General features: G+C 44.1%; 1 protein-coding gene and 1 long non-coding RNA gene across 8 annotated transcripts in view; one reads left to right on the forward strand and one right to left on the reverse strand.

Annotated features, from left to right (window-relative positions):
• Window positions 1-1,168: 1,168 nt before the first annotated feature.
• On the reverse strand, window positions 1,169-5,076 carry LOC143422742 (uncharacterized). 2 transcript variants are annotated; one of them, XR_013101752.1, is made up of 3 exons: window positions 4,521-5,076; window positions 4,210-4,434; window positions 1,169-1,540 (listed from the first exon to the last, which is right to left on the reverse strand). It is a non-coding gene; the product is annotated as an uncharacterized LOC143422742 (long non-coding RNA). The 2 variants fall into 2 exon arrangements; XR_013101751.1 differs by having other exon boundaries at window positions 4,223-4,434; window positions 4,521-5,075.
• The window catches only part of Scalloped (TEA domain transcription factor 1 homolog scalloped), a 120,651-nt gene continuing 104,181 nt past the window's right edge, over window positions 4,429-20,898 (forward strand). For 3 of the 6 annotated variants that reach the window (XM_076893590.1, XM_076893584.1, XM_076893588.1), the window contains exon 1: window positions 5,095-6,516. Coding sequence is in view for 3 of the 6 variants with exons in the window: in XM_076893588.1 (XP_076749703.1) it covers window positions 6,492-6,516 (25 nt within the window). In the remaining 3 variants the exon portion in view is untranslated. Of the gene's footprint in view, window positions 4,573-5,094; window positions 6,517-6,577; window positions 6,617-20,898 lie in introns of those variants that run through there. The other 3 variants (XM_076893583.1, XM_076893591.1, XM_076893585.1) reach the window with 2 other exon arrangements.

Raw genomic sequence — 20,898 nt, forward strand, 5'->3', positions numbered from 1 at the left:
ACCGATACGACACCCTCACTAACACCATCGTCAACGGTAACGCGAGCAGAGATAGAGATAGAGAGAGCGAGGGAGAGAGAGAGAGAGAGAGAGAGAGAGAGAGAGAGAGAGAGAGGGAGAATACGTCTAAGTGTATTACCTCTGTGAGCGTACCGTTCCACCTAAATATGTAATAATATCTACCGGAGATACCGGCATTCCTCGACCTCGAGAAGAATTCGATCAAAATGTGTCGCGATACTCTGCTGGTATGCCAGGTGAGCTACGCGCCTCTCCTGCCGCTTCCGACATCCCTTGCCCGCGCTTCCTTTCCTTTCCTACGACGTGCACCGCTTCGTACATACTACGTCTTCTTCGGCTCGTTCGCCCTCGACCCAGCTTCAACCCCTTCGCCGCTCGTTCCGTTCAAACGAGATTGGATACGGGGATCGGTGTGAAACGCGACGTTTCGCCAATTTCGAACGCACCGGAGGAGTAGAAAGGGATTAGAGGGCTGTTCAACGCATCGGCTGTGGAAACCCATCAAATGGGAAAGATACATCGAGGCAGAGTCTAGAATTATTTACACGTACCTTTGCGGTATGCGCAAGAGATTGTTCGCACTTAATTCTATAAATCGTCTAGGCGAGCATTTGCACGGAACCGAAATTAGACCATAAATGACATTACGTTTATTCGATACCGAATTATCGAAGGAAATAGCAAAGGTGCGAAGCGTTCGCGGTAACACTTTTTTGCCGTATTGTTCCGGCGACATTTCATCGTCCAATACTTTTATCGCGAATTTTACGACGCTTCCCGCCTCTATTGATTCCGTTATTTTTAAAAAAAGAAGGGTGAAGGCGCTCGAACCATAGCATCACCTCATAAACTTCGAAAAGATTTCTTATAAACGGCGGATGTTTCGCGGGGGTGAGATTCCATGGGAGAGCTTATCATGGCAGAGATTTACTTGGGCGAACGACAAGCTACAAAAGTATTAAAATATCGCGTGAACAGCGCATTCGAGGAATTCTCGTACCATCCATAGTACAAGGGATGCTTCCTTCCAAGCCCTTTCCATGAATCTTACGAGTTTAAATATAAGTTACGTTCGCTGTAACGATCTCACTTTCTACTATGTACGGTTAAAATTCATTCTCTTTTTCATTAAATGTTTGTAAAAACTGCGATCAAAAATTCCGGCACATTGTTCCATTATCAGTCATTTTGATTATAATCTTATCCTATATTTGGAACTTTTTCAATTATTTCATTATCTAGACAGTAAGTATGATATAATGTTACATTCTTGTTGAATTAATTAAATTGTTATTTTTACAGATAAACCGACGCAAATGGAACGACTTGCGTACTTTCCATCCTTTCTTATCGGACAGCCGAGTCTAAAAGGTCACGATTTTGATAGTAATTTGGGGTGTGCGTTTGCTCCACGAATGCGATATCCGAGTACAATCTGGCTATTGTTGCGACGTCACAAATTCAAGCTGGAACTGGAATTGGCTAGCTTCCGTGTCCTGTGGCGCAGTTTCAAACAATGCTGAAACAATAGATACAACTTCCGCGAAATGATAATTTCAAGTTTGTTATGGCCTCAACCTAATAAGTTTATGTAACAAGTATACTGTACCATCGAGGGTAAGTTTCAAATCACTATGTACAAACTCCGATTACAGACAATCGGTAATTCTTTACGAGTATTCTTCATGCTTTATGCTCGCATTATTGCTCATACTTTATGCTCATACTTATTGCTCGCTAGGTTTTTATGTATATATCCAAATGTTCCTCATTGGTAAGTACGCATATTGCACTGATTTAATTTCCAATGGAAACTTTACTACGACCACTTACGACGCTGCAAATTTTTTGCAGTGGTCAGGTGTAATTGGCGATGTCAATGAACTTGCATGGACTTATTAGATACAACTGAACGTAAAATGCATCGTTGCATAACGCCATTCACAATCATTATGGAGCATCTTGCAATATGAGAACGTTTCGTCTAAATATTCTTTGAAAAGGTAATACTCTCATCTAAAATTTAAACATCGATAATGACTCGAAGAGTTTGCATCAATTTAATATCTTACTGAAAACCTAATTTAACAAACATGTTAATGTTAGAATTGCATGATAAAATTGTACAGCCATCAACATCTTATCTATGCGTAAAAATGATCTCGATCCTTAATAACCTGATATGATACAAAATAGCAACAATAATGTAATAGATAGAGTGCAAAAAATGAATTCCTATAGAATAACCTACACAAATAACGTTAAAAACACTTCTGTTGTGAGTGCTTCTATTTTCAGGTTGTGATAAGAAGATCCGTCATAAATAGTGATGCAAGATTTCATTACGGCTTTATGTTTTCGAATGACGTGATACTGCAACCTTTTGAATTCTCTTTGAAACAACGATCAACCAGATAAGACAAATATAACATCAGATATAAATTAAACAAGATTAGTCTCTGTAAGTATTCTTTATTAATTATTATGTTTGTATTAGCCATGATATTTATCACACAACCATACAAAAAAGAGTATTTTTCTGCTAAAAAAAAAAATTGCATTACACATTGTAATCTAACTAAAAATTGTTTTCATATCGTGTAGCAATTGCTTACAAACATTAGATATGTGTATTGCAACTGTTCGTAGATTAATCAACTAACGATGTTTATACATTAGAGCGAGATATCTCGCATAACACGAAGGTTATCGCAAAATATGCGGTCACATTTTTCGTTAGTAGATGTCAGAATCCGCATTGGGCGTGACCTATTACATTTTTAAGGGGGGAAAAGTCCTGCGAAACGATTTTACGAAATCCGTATCGCGGTGGTCATACTTTAATCAAGTGCGAAGAGAGTCGCGCACGAAATTGCTGTGAAACTAACGGAATCGTTTAGCCCGCGTGGTTCGTTGACGCGTCACGAAAATCGAGCGTTAACGTAATTAAGTAATTAAACCTCGCGGGTGAAAGCGGACCGTGCCTTTCCCATTCAATGTGTCGCGTTCGCTCTGAAAACCCGCACGAAAACTGCGCGCGTTTCAACCCCCGGGCATTGCAACCCTCTCTGCCGCTGTGCACGCTCCGCTACTCTGTGGTCGTTCGTAAATATTTGTCGAGCACAATGTGTCCAACTCGCAAAAGGAGCTTCTATAGTACGCCGTGCGTACGTTTAAAAGCATTAATTACGGCCGCTCTTGTCTACCTGCAAAAGGCACGCTTTGAACGTCATTTTGATACGCGACATTCGATTTCACGAGCGTTTCGTCATGTTTAAATCGGCCCGATAAACGCTTGACATTTTCATGCCGAACGACGTTGATGCATTCTGTTTAATTATGTTTCTAGAAACATTTTGATCAATTTAGAAAGAGGATTTCCTGTACAAGATTACTGCTTCGAATCGATGCAAAGTTTTACGGTGCACTTTGCGAGTTATTCATTGAAAATTCCATACACAAAGAGACCTTGAAATGAGAATAAAAGCGTGAAAGAAGGCGCGAGCCTTTGGGTCCTAAAGAAAATTACCACATAGGCACAATAGAAAAGCGACGGGAAAGGTGACGGAGGGTGAAAGGTAGATTTTCAGGAAACGGCTCATGAATGTAAACTGGCAATCTTAAGCCAGTGCACTTGTAGTGGGTCAGTTATGTTTCGTCTACGGCCACAGTCGGCTAATCCTTTAAATCAGTTAGGTACACAAATAGCTTCAGTCGGTTTGCTTTCGAAAAAGTGCACGTGAACTAGTTTGTGTACAGAAGGATTAAGAATGACATACGAGCATCATTAAATTGAACTGTCATTGTAAAATCGCAAATCGAAGGGAGAACTCGTCCGATGAATCGAGTGTAAATGGTTGTATGCGAAGATTATTTTTTAATTTTTCATCTCTTATAACTGCTCGAAAAAAGGAGTACAAGCTACAACGAATAGATGAAAAATGCATTACGTTTTATGCACGACCGTTATGGAACGATATCGTTCGTTATTTATGCAGTATCAGATTGCACGGGGAAAAAATGTATGCGAGAGAGCACGGTGGTGATTTTGCGGTCGGTCAGATCGTGCGTAACCATTTATCAAAAGGTCCATTCGAAAAACCTAAAACGCAACCCCTGAAATTCAACAAGTGCCCCTCAAACTTGAGCGAGAGAGAATAAACGTGTAAGCGAGCAACAACATCCAACCTCTATTACGTACGTGACGCGACTGATCTCCCGCGCGGGGAGTGGGGAGACGATGTCCCCGTCCGCGGTAGTGGTGGTAGATGCTCGGCGAAGTTCGTCGCGGTTCGTTCGCAGTCGGTTATGTTCGGCTTCTGGTTTCTCCCGCGGCCGCATAAGCGGTGTCAGCGTGTGCGCAGACCGGCTGCGCAGCAGGCGTGTGCGTTGTCCAGATTCTTTGTGCCATTCCTGGCATACCAAAAACAAGAGTAGTGACTGCGCTCGTATTTACCGGGGTGCTGCCTTGCGCGCTAATATTACTGTGCGAATTTTACCCGTGGTGTAAAGGCCCCGCGCGCGCGCGACGCCACGTCAGCTCGCCCAGTGGTAAGTACATTAAAGAAAATAGTGTCGAAACGTCCTCGAAAGAGCGCGTCTACTCGTCCACGCCCGTGTGTCCCAGCGGCGTCGTCCCACACAGGGGCCGCGCACGGAACGGATTCGACAGCAGCGACGACGGCGATATACACACCGTCGGACACGGACAGACAGACAGACGGACGAAAGGGAGCGAGAGACAGAGGGAGCGATAGACGCTTCTGCGAAAGAAAGAGACGAACGGACAAACCGACCGTGCGATAAAGACAAATATTACGGTGGAAAAGAGAACGTAGACGCGACTCCGAGTGCGTGAACGTGTGTATGCCCACTGACGTTGTCCGGTTGATTGTGCCTTTGCATCGGTGAAAAATATTACCGATTCCTCGCATATTCCTCGTGTGTCGTGATTGTCAGGTTCGTACTTCCGGTGACCGTGATGTTCGCATTGCTGGCCCCGTGTTGCTGCTAGTGGTGTTCTGTTCCTACTACCACTTTGATAGAGAGCGAGAGATAGAGAGAGAGAGAGAGAGAGAAAAAGAGAGGGAGTGTGTGTACATGTGTACATGCGAACGGGTGAGAGTGTGAGAGAAAGGGTAGGAGGAAGAGAGAAAGGAGAGGGAGAGAGTGTGTGTATGTATGTGAGAGAAAGAGAGAGAGAGAGAGCGATGAAACGATAGTCGGATCAGTTTGATAAACGAAGAGCTCGCGTTGTGCCGGTCTATCACATCTACTCGTGCGTGGTTTGGTGGTGCATCGGCGCATCCGTCTCTGTCCGATTGTCGCGTGTTTACGAGCGTTGTGTCAGCTGTGTGTCAAGAGAACGCAACGGTTCCGTATATGTGTGTTATCGAAGCGTGTGGCAGTCTCTCTGGCAACGTGTACGGACTTGCCAGCACGGAGACTCGGTCGAGGAGGTTAGGACGGAGCACGATCGGTCGGCGGTGTGCCGGTGGTGGTGGGCTGCGTGCGTTTCCCCGAGAAGAGCGCGCCACGACAGAAACGTGTGCCTCTGCCTAGTGCCTGCGTGCCAGCCCGCTCACTCACCCGCTTCTGGTGAATTCGTATGGTGAATTATTGATCCGCAGCGGCGTGTGCGTGCGGAAAAACCGCGCGAGTAAAAGAGACCGATTCCACGGTTACTACAGGAAAAACGGATAGGTTCAACCGCGGGAGTACGGGTGGAGAGAAAAACCAGCGACCGGCTGCCGCTTACACCCGGTGTCCCTTGTTTTCAAAACTGTGCGCGCGCGAACACGCACTCCGCGTTTATTCATACATCACGGTTTATATACGCGACTCCGTGGAGGTGGAGCAGTGGTGGCAGCGACGGATTTTCTTTCCCCTAGGCGGGACCAAACGAGAAGTGTTCGCATCGTATTCCATTGCTCCCAACGTAACGTGTGTATACGTGTCTTTCTCCTTTCCTGTCATTCTTGCGCACTCTCTTCCCCCTGTTTCTCTCTCTCTTTCTCTCTCTGTTTCCCCGCTCTTTCTCCGCCACTCTCGCGTGTTATATGTGTGTGCGTTTCTCTCCGTCTCGCTCTATCCGCGTTACCTTCGCCGCGTGTGCGTCAACGAAACTAAACGCGGGAAAAGCTCGGCGCGAAATATATTCGAGGGGAATGTAGACGGTTCTTATCGTGGAACGCGGTGCGTTTTCGTTGCCCGGCTAGTGAGTGCCCCCCAGTGCATAGATACGGGAAGGCGGGATATTTAGGCGACGGGAAGCCCGTGCAAAAGTGTGTTGTCGTCGTCGTAAGACGACGACGACGACGACGACGGCGACGACGACGATCGCGACAACGACAACCACCACGGCTATAAACGTTCGAGGAACTTAAACGCGACTCTGGACGCTTTGTCGCGCTCTTTCGCGTCTTGATAATCCAGGACAAGCAAACCCTACCTCCGCCACCGCGACTTGGATGGATACTGTGCATTATTTCTGGAGTGAGTTTCTCTTTTAATCGTGCGCCTGTGTATATACGTACGGAGCAACACTTGCATGTGACCACGTCCCCCCTGTATGTATGTGTCTGTCTGTCTCTATGTAGGTATGTATGACTTTGTGTATATGTACATGTGTGTGTGTGTGTGTGTGTGCGTGCGTGGATGTGACGACGAGTGTCTTGTAACGCGCGGTATCGCACGGCTGGTTTTTCTTCGTTCTCTCGTGAATCGACGTAGCCGCCGTCGGGACACGCGTTCGCGTGGACAGCTTTACGATTATTGCTTTATTTTTTCGATTTTTTGGCTCGTCTAATATTGTCCACAAACGTTGTCACATTCTACCGCTTTTCTTCTCTTTCTCTAAGAAATATTTTTACCGAATATTATGAAAGTGAACGCAGAGAAAATCCGCTCGGATCATCCTTGTTTACATTTAGAGACTTCTTATTCTTGGATGGCAAAGCGTTCCAAAAACATTGTGAACGCGTTTTCTCGGAAAATTCAGTGTACGCAGCTACCGTTTGTTTTGATTTATGTTCTACGTTCAAGCGTGCCTATGCTCGATTAATAAAAAGAATATCGTCAAAGTGACAGTGATTCGAATACTATGGCGTTATCGGAGCAGGCTATCAAAAGTAATGCCACTGACTAACATGGTAACACGCCATTACATAAATTTAATCAGATTCTTGTCTTGTTATCATAGTCGGTAAACGAGTACAGCCAGGTACGCTACGCCATTCAAAGAAGATTGTTACCGTCGATTGCTCATTTTCGGTCAGTTTGTTCGCGTTGATTTCTCTCTGTCATCTGTTTGAACATGCTTCAATCGGAAATTAGTTAACCCAACCGCTGCTGTTCTACGACAGTTCTCTGTGTAAACTTTACTGCATTCAAAGTCAGGCATACATATGCATATCGTTTTCATGTGTCGCCATTATGAATTTTTATGGCGCGTGACAAAGTTGATGTTTTTACTAAAACTCGGTTGCCGTGAAAACAAGTATTGCTATCGAGTGTCGCGTATGCGAAAATCATTTATGGAAAACGGTGCTAATCGGATTTTTATGTTTCCCATTCATTTATATCGGCTTTCATTTGCAATTCGAAAACGGGCATGTCAACAAGTACACATACACGCGCGCGCGTGTATATGTATTTAAACAAGATTATCGTATGTTACGAACAAAGTCGAATGGTAATTCAATTTCGATAGAAAATTCATTCGGTTTCGAATGGTAGAACTTAATGGTACCATGATAGCAACTGACGCGTGGTCGAAGCTCGGTGGCCAGTTAGTTTTTTTTTTTTCTTTAATACCGGTGCAATTATATTTTACCTACATCTTGCTCGACTCTCATCTATTCAACTGGATCGAGGAAATATCCTGAATTGAAAATGTGGTTAAGAGGGGAGCATGGATAGACGCGATTAACGCGGTACGTTCAACCGCCATCTTGTAATTTTAGTTTGTTTTGAAAGGAGTATTCAATTTATCGTAAAGTATACTATCGGCATAACATAATGCGTCATTACGATCTAATATACTTTAATGGCTGGTACGACCAGTTTTCAATTATCTGTTGAATTTCGTAAGTCAGTGGTACGACACGTGATCGACCGCGGAAGTGTTAATCCATTGGCGAGTGCTTGTTGAAAGTTAAACAAGCTGGTTAAAAATCGTCAGGCTCGGCTCGAGACTCGACCGATACGCATCGAAGTTTTTAATCGGGTCCGGATAAAATCTGGGGTTCCGTGGCTAAGGGGGAAAGGGTATCCTCGGGTAAAGGGAACGTTACGGCTCGGCAGCAGCAGCAACAGCGGCAGCAGGTGCAACCTGTGTGTTTCTTCGAGCCTGTTCCGCCCTCCTCGGTTCCCGCCGGCGGAGAACAGCTCGTTTTTCTCGACGAAGGGCAAAGCGTGGTGCACGCACGCGAACCGCGGAACCGGTAGCGGGTGGTAATCGGTAATCGATGATTTCGATATTCATATCACCTTCGCTAAACTCGCACACACTTTCTACGCCTGATACCAGGACATTTTATCTGCCGTTTTATCGACTTGCTAAATATTGGAACTTGGATAACGGCGTGTTTTATTTTGCGATCTCTTATATCTTTGCGTAACAAACGCAACATTTTTGTCAAAACCATTTAAATGGAAATGAAGCGACTCGAGTGAAGGCAGTATTTAATAATCATAAACGATACATTGTCATTTCATGGTTTAACGTGGAAAGGATACATGGTATCAGAGTTGAAAGCGAATTCGGTGGATATCGTAGAAGTAGAATGGTAGCGACGTTTAAAAATTTTTGATCACCCTCCTACCGTAAATTCGACTACCTTTTATTTTATGGCGAAGTGATCGTATCTTAGTAGACTCGTGACAGCAGCTAGACTCATTAAACCGAGGCTTCTTCGCGGTATAAATAGGACTTCTTGTCCCGTTGCACTACGGAAGGAGCAAATAGATTATCACGCGTACCACGACCCTCCACCGGCGACTTCTCTCCGTTTCTCGTCTCTTTCCCTTTCGACCGTCATCGCTCTCGTTCTCTCCGCCTGATCTTTCTGCTTTCTCTCGCTCTGCTCTCGGTTTCTTTTGCTCGCGAGCAACAAACACGGCCTCCTCTCTCGAAGAGGAGCCGGTGTACCCGCGTGACTTTCTATTTGGCGTAGACGGTGCCAAATTGTCAAGCAACTAAAATTACCTTCGAAGGTGTACGCGTGTCTTTCTCTTTTCCCCCTTGCACCACCCCCTTTAAACGTCTTCCTCGACGGCTACCCCTTCGCCTTTTTCGCGCCGCGAATGGCGACGCTCCTCCAAGTCGCCGGATTAAATTTTCCAGCTTGCTCATTAGGGGATTCGTCGTTATTGGTCTTCTAGAATTTCTCGAATGGAGATCGAATGGGAGAGATGCTTTCGTAGTTTGTTCTTAGAAACGCAATGTTCTGTGTTGCACCAATGTTGATAATTTAATTCGCTCATTTCCATGGAGTATTTATTAAAATTCAGGGACGGATCCGCGACATTAACTCAATGATCTGCACGTGTGTGGCAAAAGTCCAGCCGGACTTGGACTGTCCCATCTAGTAACCCTAATAAAACCAGCAGAAAAGATCGCTGCTCCTAGATCAATTTGCGAAAGGTTGAACGTCACGCCATCGGCGATTTTCTACGCTTAAACCGGTGTAACCGGCCAGTCCCCGGTTGAAAACTAATTTAAATTGTTATCTTTGGGATTTAAATGGCGAGCGCACGATGGTCCCTCGAAGAATGACCGCCTGTTTGTCTAATTAGTTATCGATCTTTCACCGTTTCCGCAGGAGACGGGGACTAAGCTAACCGTGGTAAAATTTCCATCATCTGGATTGAATGGTTTCATTGATTTAGAAAGCTTTCCCATACCAATGTCACGAAAAATCATGAATTTACTGCAACGCGCGACTAACACAGCGAACCATTTATGAAAGAATACTCTCGGGTAATTAACTCGTTTTTGCCGATTAAAAGGTTAACTAACAAAGTAACCAAGCAATGAATCATTCGAGCGATAAAAATCCAAACGACAATCCGGCAACGATTTCGCAAACGCGCGAGAGCTCGAGTACGGATCTCGAACAATTTGTTTATTTATCGAGCACGTTTTCGCGCGGTAGATAATTTCCGGCGTCATTCGCTTTTTCTTTTCCTTAATAAATGTCACGTACACGTGTTGATTGTCGCGTTGCAAAGTGCTTTAAAACAGTCGTTCGGAAAGCCCTCCTCGGGATCCTAATTTTTAAAACCGAAATTAAAACCAAAATTAATTAACGATACTGTGATCAGAATAATTTTCGCGGATACAGGACATTCGAATAGAGAATACCCAGCAATTAAAAGTTAAAAGAGAAACCGATAATTTTAAATGTAATAGAGAATAATTGAAATTACATTTCACGGTTAGATCCTCGTTTTAAAACATTGTGCGCCACCGATTGTATTTCATTGGCGAGGCCACGGGACGAAATGTTTTCCGTCCTTTTTCTTTCCCTTTTACGTTTCATTCGTTATTAATAATGTAAAATTGAAAGCAGTAAATTAAACGTCGGCAGAACGGTCGGAGCGTTCCGCGCCGGCTCGCCCGACCGTGCGAATTTCATCGATGAAAATCGTACACGACGCGTTGATTTATATCGTGCTCATTTGCCCGTAATATTATATTTCCGTAATACTGCAATCGCGAGCGTGCCGTAGTTGCAACGATTCCCGCCAGCGATTGAAATCTGCCGGGCAGAATCGCGCTGACTGCGCGAACAAAAGTCCAATTTGGACTTGGTGCGGGAGAAAAAAAGGAATATACGCGCGTGGATGAGAGAGAAAGAGAGAGAGAGAGAGAGTGGATGAGTCGTTGATAATATCAACGCGATAGGTTTATTAAAAATAAAAATTGCATGGCGATCGGCGATCTTTGAGGTCGACAGCGCAATGTCCGATAGCTACGTAGCGGTGTCATGATCAATAGATTCTGCTTATCCGCGTTTTTACATGCATTTCTACCTACTCTGATATTGCACTGATATAGCAACTCGTGTACGGTGGACGCATTAAAATATTTTTTTATTCTATTTTATAAAATGTAATCGTAGGTACGTTAGATCGAAATATGTAGGTTTAGCCAAAATTGTGGGTTACGGCTCGTTTATCGTCTAGCTTCATAAATAGAAATTGCAGTCGACTCGATAATTCATCGTATGGAATGTCTGAATAGACAAATGCGATACTGCTATACCGTACAATAAATGTAATTATTTTGTAGATGGAGTACTTTTCATCGTCAGCGAGTGTAACTTGTTTCTAACTTCCTTATTTTTATATGAAATAGCATGAGATTAGGCAGGTCTCGTGAATGATAAGAATGTAGGTTGATGAAATTGGAGTGATAAATAGAAAGTAGAAGGGCAATATTGATAAATTATACGTGCGATAGAAGCGTACAAGAATTATAATGACGAGTAATTATTATTGAAGTGTCCTGTCGTTTGAACGTAAAATTGCTCCATTTTCACTCATAAAACACTTTTATGTCTTTCTTGATTACCCCAGAAGAAGTATTTATTCCAACCGTCACAGTGCACAACTGGAAGGCTACAAACAAATTTCCACCCTCGAAAAATACCCTGTACAAAAACGTCGCACAGCCACCGATTCTCATTAGTGTCACACGATCGAACTGAACCACGTATGAAAGAAAAAAAGAACACGGTGGATTAGAATTTTGGAAGTGGAACGGAACAGGCTCGCACGGCTCGAAACCGCGAATCTGCAATCATTATACGCGTTAGTGCCCACGGTGCACCGTCGCCGCCATTATGCTCGTTACAGCGCGCACGACGTCACGATTGTTATTACGAAACGAGAGAAAATGTTTCTGGTAGTAATCGATACCCGATATCCGGTAATAAGACGGCCGATAGAGTACGTGTGTCGCGCAACAACAGATAACAGGAGAGAATTTATCGACGAGTGCATACGCGTACATATGCGCGCGTACACACGCGAAGACCCGTATCTGCCGGTTGAATGCGGAGAAACGTGTGCATTTCAATCGCGTGATTGAGAAACGTGCACTGGGGGTCTAGGAAGCCCCCCGTTCCACCCCCTCTTTTCCCTCGAGGGAAGTTTCACGGGTCAGAAAATCATGGGGTGGCTTTACCACCTGGCCGATGTTCGTGTTCCACTCCACCCAACCCCCTGACGAACCCTCGTGCTCAGGCGGAACGTGTACACACAAGGTGTGGTGTATACGTGTACACACGGCCACGATTCCCCTCACGTTCGAATCATCTCTTTCCCTTTCCCTGTCCCCTTCGCCCAGTTCGTCGTCTACTTTTCTCTTTCTGAAATAATGCTGCACCCCGGTGCAGTTTGTCTGCATACCAGCAGGTATGCCAGAATCACGCGATTCCTTGTCGTAGGTATCGGTCACCCGGTATCTAATAAAAAGCCCTTTTCAACTTCCTCCCTTCAGGATCCTTTGGGTTAGGCGGTATTCAGGGATTGGTACTGTGACAGATGAGCGCGCCTTGTTTAGCAGAGTTGTTTGGGGTTGTTAGCGGCTTTTGGAGAGGCTGTTTATGTAGTCGATACCGTGGTTTAATCCTCGAAAAAAGGGGTTGTAGGAAGACTGTCCCATGATATTAACTCTGTACGCCTTCTGATATTCGGATGTTTCTTTTTAAGCTGTTCGTTTCCTTCTTTCGTGGGTAGTTTTTATAATTGATAAATATTCCAATGCCATACTTCGTATGGAAATCGTTAATTAAAAAATAAAATTTTATCATTTATACATAACATTAATAAATTAGAGAATATTCGTGAATATTTATGCCACTGTAACTGACATTTTGAGGTTGCTGTTAAATAATTACGAGTATTCGTTCTCCGACGACAGTCTTCGCTTTCTTAGTAAAACTTTAACCTATGATTTATGACTTTCGTGCTTTATGAATTTAGTAGAAGTACAAATCAAGTTGAGTGCGAGTATAAAATTTCAGATTGCTGCAGATAAGGTGTCTTCTTTCGTATCTATGAATTCTATCTTGTCCAATACAAAACGCATAAGAGGAAATTTGTATTCGACTGGGTGTTGAATGCATTTGCCACAATTTTTCGCAATTCCCAAGAAAATTTGTTTTCACCGAATACACGAGACAACGAATAATTTTCGTAATGTATTCGAAGCATTCCGAGCGTTTTAATTATTCGTAACACAGTAAGAGCGAACGAGCTTCCGCGATTATATCGTTCATTACAACAACTTTTAAATTTCCCCCTCGTTTTAATGTATTCATAATACTTAAAGCGAGCGCGCAGAGGGATCGGTCGCAATTTGCAATTCAAAAGCGGCGAACTTATTTCGTTTCCCATGAACACGATATCCGTAATAAAATAGCCCAATTTCGCTGCGCGATGTACTGTAACGAAGGATGCTAATCAGTTTTCACCTTAGTTCCACTGCGAACTCGAATGCGTTTTCTGGCGCGCTGCATAAACCAGTCCGCGGAAATCTATTAGATTACGGGAAACAGCTTCGAAGAGGATATTGGAAGATCAGTACATAAATCAAAGCAGCTTCGAATGGGAATCTTAATGACCGTGACCAAATATTAGGAGTCTTCTTCTTCTCCCCCCCTCTCCCTCTCTCTGTCTCTTCAACTCCCGTGCAAGATGCAATCTACTTCTACGCAAACATACATTCACTCTTTTTGCCAGAAAAATTGATGTTACGATTTATTATCGACCAGGAGGGACGATCAGCGTGATATTACGAGTTCGCGATTATTGTTTTCGGTAGGAGGGGCGTGTCATGTCGGATTCTCGTCTGGCGCCCTTCGTCTGTTCCCGGGGGCTCTTTTTCTTGCGCTCGCCCCGGTCCACCGGTAATAGAAATCGAGTAGATGGTAGGTGGATAAGGTTGAAGCCGTTTCCTTGTCCGTCGAATCTTTCTACGGGGTTGCGTTTGAAATGGCCCTTGGGCCTGCTCTATACAAAAGAAACGACGCCTTTATCTTTGATCGCTATGGCCCGCGGGTATACACCTATCCCCCGTTTCTCGAGTCACTTGACTCGAATTCTTATTCCTGTTTTCGTTACTGACGCTCTGGGTACACGTACGGATCTTTCGCGTATTTTGTAATTAATATACGAGTTTTGTTCACGAGCGATCCGATCGAGGGAATTATTCGGTGCTCGAGGCGATATTAAATTGCAACGTTAACCGGTTGCTTTGTAACCACCAGTCGCACATGCGGCGTACACCACGGTCTAAATAATCTAAATACGTGAAATTTAATAGAGTCGCACTCGTAATTTCGATTGTGATCGAAGTAATACGAGGCAAGCATATTTGTAGTAACGTTGCGATTGCTCGCCAATGAGTCGATTCGCTGATAAACTCTTTGCTTCGAGATAATAAGTTGTGTCTCGTTGTTTTTTGAAATATTCCCATTTAACCGTGGATCATCGTTACACGTATCGAGTCGAACAAAACAAGCAACTCGGGCTTTATATTCCGAGTGGCTTCAGCATCGATAATGAAAATCGTTTCGTGGTCACCTGATGCGATGCATGGATGGCTCGATCGTTCGCAGTTAATGGAGTAGAAAGTCTGGTGATTAGAAAAAAGTTTCCTTCCAACGGTAAATTTCTCGCGGGGCTAACCTCAGCGTAATCTCGATCGCAGTATTTTCTGCAATGATTGCTGCTCGATATATACGGGGTGTCCCGCGAAACTGCGTCGTCGCGATACGATCTATTCGCGAGGCAAAGTCAAACGATGTACATATTTTTTTTTTTATTTAAAAAGTTGCACGCGGTTCATCACGGATGTAACGTGATCCTAGAAATATTAAGGAAGTGTACAAAAATTAGCGAAACTGGTTTTTATGGCGTGACGCAGTTCATCAACCAGTAGAAGGAAATTTTAAATATATTAAATTCCGAACGAAAGCAATTTTGGTACGTAATTTAAAATGTTGTTCGCAGGTTTCGCTTTATTTGCAAAAGTTCATAAAAATTAGTATAACAATATACATTTACAAGCCATGTTCTCTTCATACAAATGATAAAATCTCTGTATTCTGTACTCTGGTTTCATACCCTGCACTTTACATAACCGCGCAACTGGCCATAAACAAAGAACGCCATCGGAGAATGTTAAAAATCATCTTCACTTCTCTTTCGTATCAATTTTCGCACCTTTTATTATCCGATTCGAGGCGTATTATTAGCCCCCTTCGTTTTACACGAAACGATTCGTACGAAACACACTCCGGAAAGCCAGAGTAAAAGATCACCGCCTCGATGAACGTTCACCGATAGCAGCGTCCTTTTAGTATGTCGAACGAAAGTAAATTTTTACTCAGCGTCGACACAATGGCCAGCCATCGCCGATTAAACGTAACGGTTTAATGCACAGACGGCTGAGGATCGACGGCGAGGATCGACGGTGAGCGAGCGGTTAGCTGGAAAGGTGAAAGATCAATAGGAAGTCGTACCGTGGTGGATTTCTCGAACAAGTTGATACCGTGGCGATTCTGATCGTGAGGTCATCGAGGAACAGATTCGCCAAGGTGATCGAGAAGTTTCCTGTTCGTCGCTAGTCACCGTGATAGCGTTTCGTTGCAAAATCCTCCGTCCACTACTTGCATCTTATCCATTTTTTAACTTCCGCGTTTTGTCTCGCGTGGCTTTCTTCACGACAACTACTCTGCATCGCATCCTTTCGCGAAAGCAATTAGACGTTTTCGATAACCAACATCGAGGAACTCTCGCGCGAGGAACACGATGGGATCGAGGCCTGAAAAATAAACGGGGAAGGGGGAAAAAGTTGCTGGAGAGTTGGGACACGATAAAAACTTGATACGAATCGAAAGCAAGAAGCATATAATGACTGGTTGCGCTTATCCGTCGTTGGAGTTGGAACCACCCCCGTAGGCGCACGGCACTATTTCTAGCAGTCCATTAGGACGAGTAAGCGAGGAAAAATGTAATAAACCGTGACACGTCGCGTCTCCCATAACGATATATAGAAGCGTCGACACCGGAGAAAGATTAAATTGCCGCCATCGCTATCACTGGCTAACCCCTTCCACCCTGTGCCTCTATGTTCTTTCTTCCCTTCGTTAGAAGTCTAGAGACACGGTGGCGGTGTAATTTGCCCGATGAATTTCGCGTATCGATGATTTTTCGTAAATTTATATTCGCATCCCTAACCAGCATCTTCCGCAACTGGTAGCCATCATCAGAGTTACAGTGGGCTGTGGGGTGAAGCGCGTTCAACAGTTTGTTCTCCGAGTGAATCGAAATTGGCAGTGAGCGATACTTTCCAAGATAAGCCTCGGATATTCACATATTACACGTGCCAAACAAAAACCTGTTAGACGAGATGTATCGTACAGGATGGTTGGAGCTTTCGTAACTGTGACTCTTGCACTTGGAACTGTTAGATACAGTCCGTAACTGTAAACAGAGTTTTTACGGGAACTGTTCATTTGCCATCGCAAGCCGATACTTCAATCGATCGGTAATTTTCTCAGACACTTCCATCGCGTCTTTCAATAGTCGATCAAATTTAGATTTTTACTTTTAAATATTGCTTCAATTACTGATAGAAAGAATGCTCGATTCGTTACCTTTCGAGGAAATGTTAATCTTCTAGCTGCAGCTTTTAAAGTTTACTATTGTTGAAACATGCTGCGATCGATATTGCGTGAAATGGTACAAATTTCCACGCACGATATGCGAAGAGTCAACACGGAAAGAGTAAGTGAAAGACGATGGAAACGTGTTTTACAGTTATAACCTCGTGTTTACGAGTTGCAACCCTTCCTCCGGGTATAAACACTATTTGAGCGTTCAACGTCGGCCAGGTTCTTCTTCTCCTCCTCTTTTTTTTCTCGTTCGTGGTTGTGTTTTACCTTCGTCGTCGTCGTAGTCACCGGCACTCTCGACGGCGACGGCATCATTGTATTTAACATGGTCGAATGGGAATTACAGCGGGGCTGGTCATCTGGACGTTTCGTGGGCGCGTTTACGACGTCGTTTCCCCAGTTTTAATGAACAATGAGCTCGACGATCGTTTTCTCTATGGCTCCGTTTTATAGCGCATCGTTCCAAATAGCAGTACGCCAGTACACTTGGCGCTTTTTCTGCCCCTTTTCCTGTCCCTCCTTTTCTTTTTTCTACCCTCGCCTTTTATCCGTTTTTGTTTTCTCGTCTTGCGAACGTCAGATTAAAATGCTGAAGAGCAATATATCGAGAAGCGTAGAAAATGGTAATTAAATAAACCGTAGACCCAGAGAGAAGCGTAACGTTCGAGGCTACGTAGCGATGTAAAGGGTTAATTAAATTACGATTGCCTCTGTGGATAGAGTTAGCCGAGTAAAACAGCGTGTTCCTTTCCGTGATTCCGAGCAGGCCGCCGTGGAAAATCGTCGGCCAGAAGGAAACTTTCTAAGTGCAGACTGCATAATCCATTGCATGTCGTCGAGCCCGCGCAACTCCGGTTATTGTTTCGCGAATAAAACAGACGGCGTGCAGCCGTCGAGTGCGCGCGTGTGTGGTCAACTTTCAACCTCGATGGAAATGTAACAGGTAGCACGGTTAGCGGGGGAAACGCGAAAAAGTGCAGACGATACTCTGGCACACGGCGTATATAACGAATCCGTTCTCTCGACCGTGATGATAGCGCCTGCGATCAAGTTTATAAAGCCAGAGTTGCCTCCACGCTCGTTTTTTTCACTTTTCGAAAGTATTACGCAAGAATTAGTGGACAGTGAAAGTTCGCGCGGTTAATTCGCTGCCGGATTTATCGTACAATTATTGGGACGGGGTTGGAGGGTTTTGGGAGACGAATGATTTGAATAAAACGTGTACTTAGAGTTGCGCTACAGTGTAGATCGTATTGCAGCATTATTGGAGTATTTAGTAAGACATAAACCGAGTTGATAGAAACGAGTTGTTAAAACGTGTCTAACATTTCTTACTTAATGCACGGAATCACTGCTACTTAAGATAATGCTCGAATTAAGCGAAGTGTACCATATTATGGTTCATAAATTAAGATTTAACGTAGCTTTCCTAAATTAACTGCCACACAGATTAGTCGAGGAATGGGTGAATCACATGTCTTTGTTTATAGCTGCATTTCCTACGTTCGTTTATCAGACATTAACACGGTTATTTGGAATTAATGAAATTTTCGACGGGAAGGGCGGGGGGGCAATCGCATTAAACGATAAGAGAACGGAATACTTGTACGATAATTAATTTCGCGCAAATAAATAGAACTTTGGAATTCAACGACGAGCAATGAATGTAAAGAAAAATAAATTAATCAATTCGAAAATTACACGAATGTTTGATAAATGAACGAGATGCCCATTCGACAATTTATTTCATTAAAAAGTATATGGAATGTTGGATATTATATAGAGGAATTTGAAAATTAATTGAACAATCGTTACCGCTCGCACGAATGCACGCGATAATATAAGCTAGATAATGTCTGGTCGTTGGCCGATCTCCAAGGCTTAGACACTGTGTCGCATCAGTCTCTTTCGATACCGTTTTCGCACAGTGTTACTATTATTTTTCACTTTTGCATACCCCGATCGCGTGTACATTGATCGATGCATCCGAGAGTGTTTGCCCGGATGTCACACGGATAAATAGAGATAAATCTGAGACAGCATGTACGTTATCCTAGGCTGCTGTGTTTCAACACGCCGGACACTTGTTTTATCGCTCCTTTTCTTACCGTTCGTAATTATTAATCGCCGAGCGCAACAGCAGACTAGCTTAAATACCGAGAATTATATGATGCACGGTTATCTATACGATAGGATTGAAATAAACGTTTTAAAAACCGCTTCGTCGGAGCTTCCGACATAGGCGAAAGGAAGCCTCAGCGCTAGGCTAAGTAACCCACGCGTGGTGAAATCGAGTGGACGACACAGCGTACTGTTCGAGGGTTAATCGCGAACGATTCAGCCGAACCATGCGTATAAATTCCGCGAGGCTGCTCACCTACGCTTGGAACCGAACCAAAAGCATCGCGGCTCGTCATTGAAACGGTAGAATTTTCTGATTATTGTTTTGAATTTTCACGGTGAGCGCAGTTTATGAATAGCTACGGAATTTTAATGGGGCGAAGCTGAGAATTTAATTATCGCGGGGTTGAACATGCACGTGGGCTTGAAACCAGGCAACTTTTTATAGCAGATTAGATTATAAATCCGTTATCAAATGAGCGCAATCGCGCACGATATTGCGCTACGTGTATACGCGATTAGTTCCAGTTGAAAGTAATTTAAATGATCGGTCTGGCATAGGCAGGATAAATCGTAAAATTTAATCCAGCCGAAGCTCTCTTTGTACCATCGCTGTCCCGTTAATTCAACGAAGAAACTTATCGTAATCAGACACCGGAATACAACACAGTGCCGTTTTTACGCGTTATTATTGCTCCACCGGCTAGATTAGATTAACGAGACAGTCATTAACTAAGTTTGCATCAGTCTCCCGCTGTACTCCCATTGGTGTTCCTCGCTCCCTAAGTACGACGATACTCCCTCCCGCCTTTCTTCCTCGTCACCCTTTCTCTTTGCCCTCTCCTCTCGCATCCTGTTGACTCGATGCTTGATTTGTCATAATGCCGTGCATATAAGCACTCTGTCATCGTTCGTCGAATCCAATGAACAAAAACTTCTCGTTGCGTCGATTCCACGATGTACCACGGGAGATTAATTCTGCAGTTTTATCGTTCGCGTCTCGACGTAAGGTACTGGAGCTCGAGTACATTGGTATCATCATCTGGTCGATGGTTAAACTTGTTGGACACTTAGTAGCGTATGAAATTCATCAAATATTCATTGAAACCCGCATTATGATCCGCTTCGCAAGCTCATCCTTCCACGCATTAATTAACTATTTTCATCTGTAGAAAGGTTTTATCCGTGCACCGATAACCAGCCGTCGTTAAGCACGAGATACTTATTAAAAGTCCGCGGAACGATATAATACTTTTTTGCCAATACGAGGCTCGCGGTCCGGCGTTCTGCTCGCGGATGGTTTATCGTGACATCGGCTTCTTAATACGCGGTTAACGATCAGGTGGAACGAAGCGGTCTGGATGTGCAGCGACGTGCACGGCCCCCTCGTCCTGAACGAGAATCGGCGCGAGTAATTTTCATTAGGACTCGAATTGGCCTCGGAGAAGCGTGGTTTGGTTGGATCTTGCACGGAGGGCCGTCTAAGTATATCCATGTTATTTCTAGCGGGAGCTGACGCACTGTTTCTCTCCTCATCGCGCCTCTCGCTTCTCTATTCGCGTCTTCCAAAGAATTATCCTCGTATAAGCAAACCGCGATACACTTGGACCGAAATTATTTCGCTTCTCGAGAATTCGTTGCCCGAGACTGGCATGGTGTTCACTGGGCGTCGTGTGCTTCGATTCGAAGCCGCGATTTCCTTACCGTCCATTGTGATCGCGCGATTACAGGCAAACTTGAAAATGATAAGCTCGCTGCACTGCATCGCGTCGAGTTTAGATACCGGTCACACGTGAGCGAACGGAGGCGAGGAAAATGCACTGGTTCGATCGTAATTAAGGCATAGGGCCCAGGCGAGCCGTACACGTAGCCGTGAACTTAACGACGAGCATAATAGAAATCGATGGAGGATAGAAAAAGCGCATTACCTACGAATATAGTTACTCCACATAGCGGCCATTTGCTCGCACGTTTCGGTACTGGCGGCTGATTGTAAAAACAATCGCGCGGTCGAAATTTCTACGAATTAGCAATAGAAATTGACAGTAGTCGGTAGAGGCAACGA

This window comes from Xylocopa sonorina, chromosome 4, assembly GCF_050948175.1.
Source record: "Xylocopa sonorina isolate GNS202 chromosome 4, iyXylSono1_principal, whole genome shotgun sequence".
Lineage (NCBI taxonomy): Eukaryota > Metazoa > Arthropoda > Insecta > Hymenoptera > Apidae > Xylocopa > Xylocopa sonorina.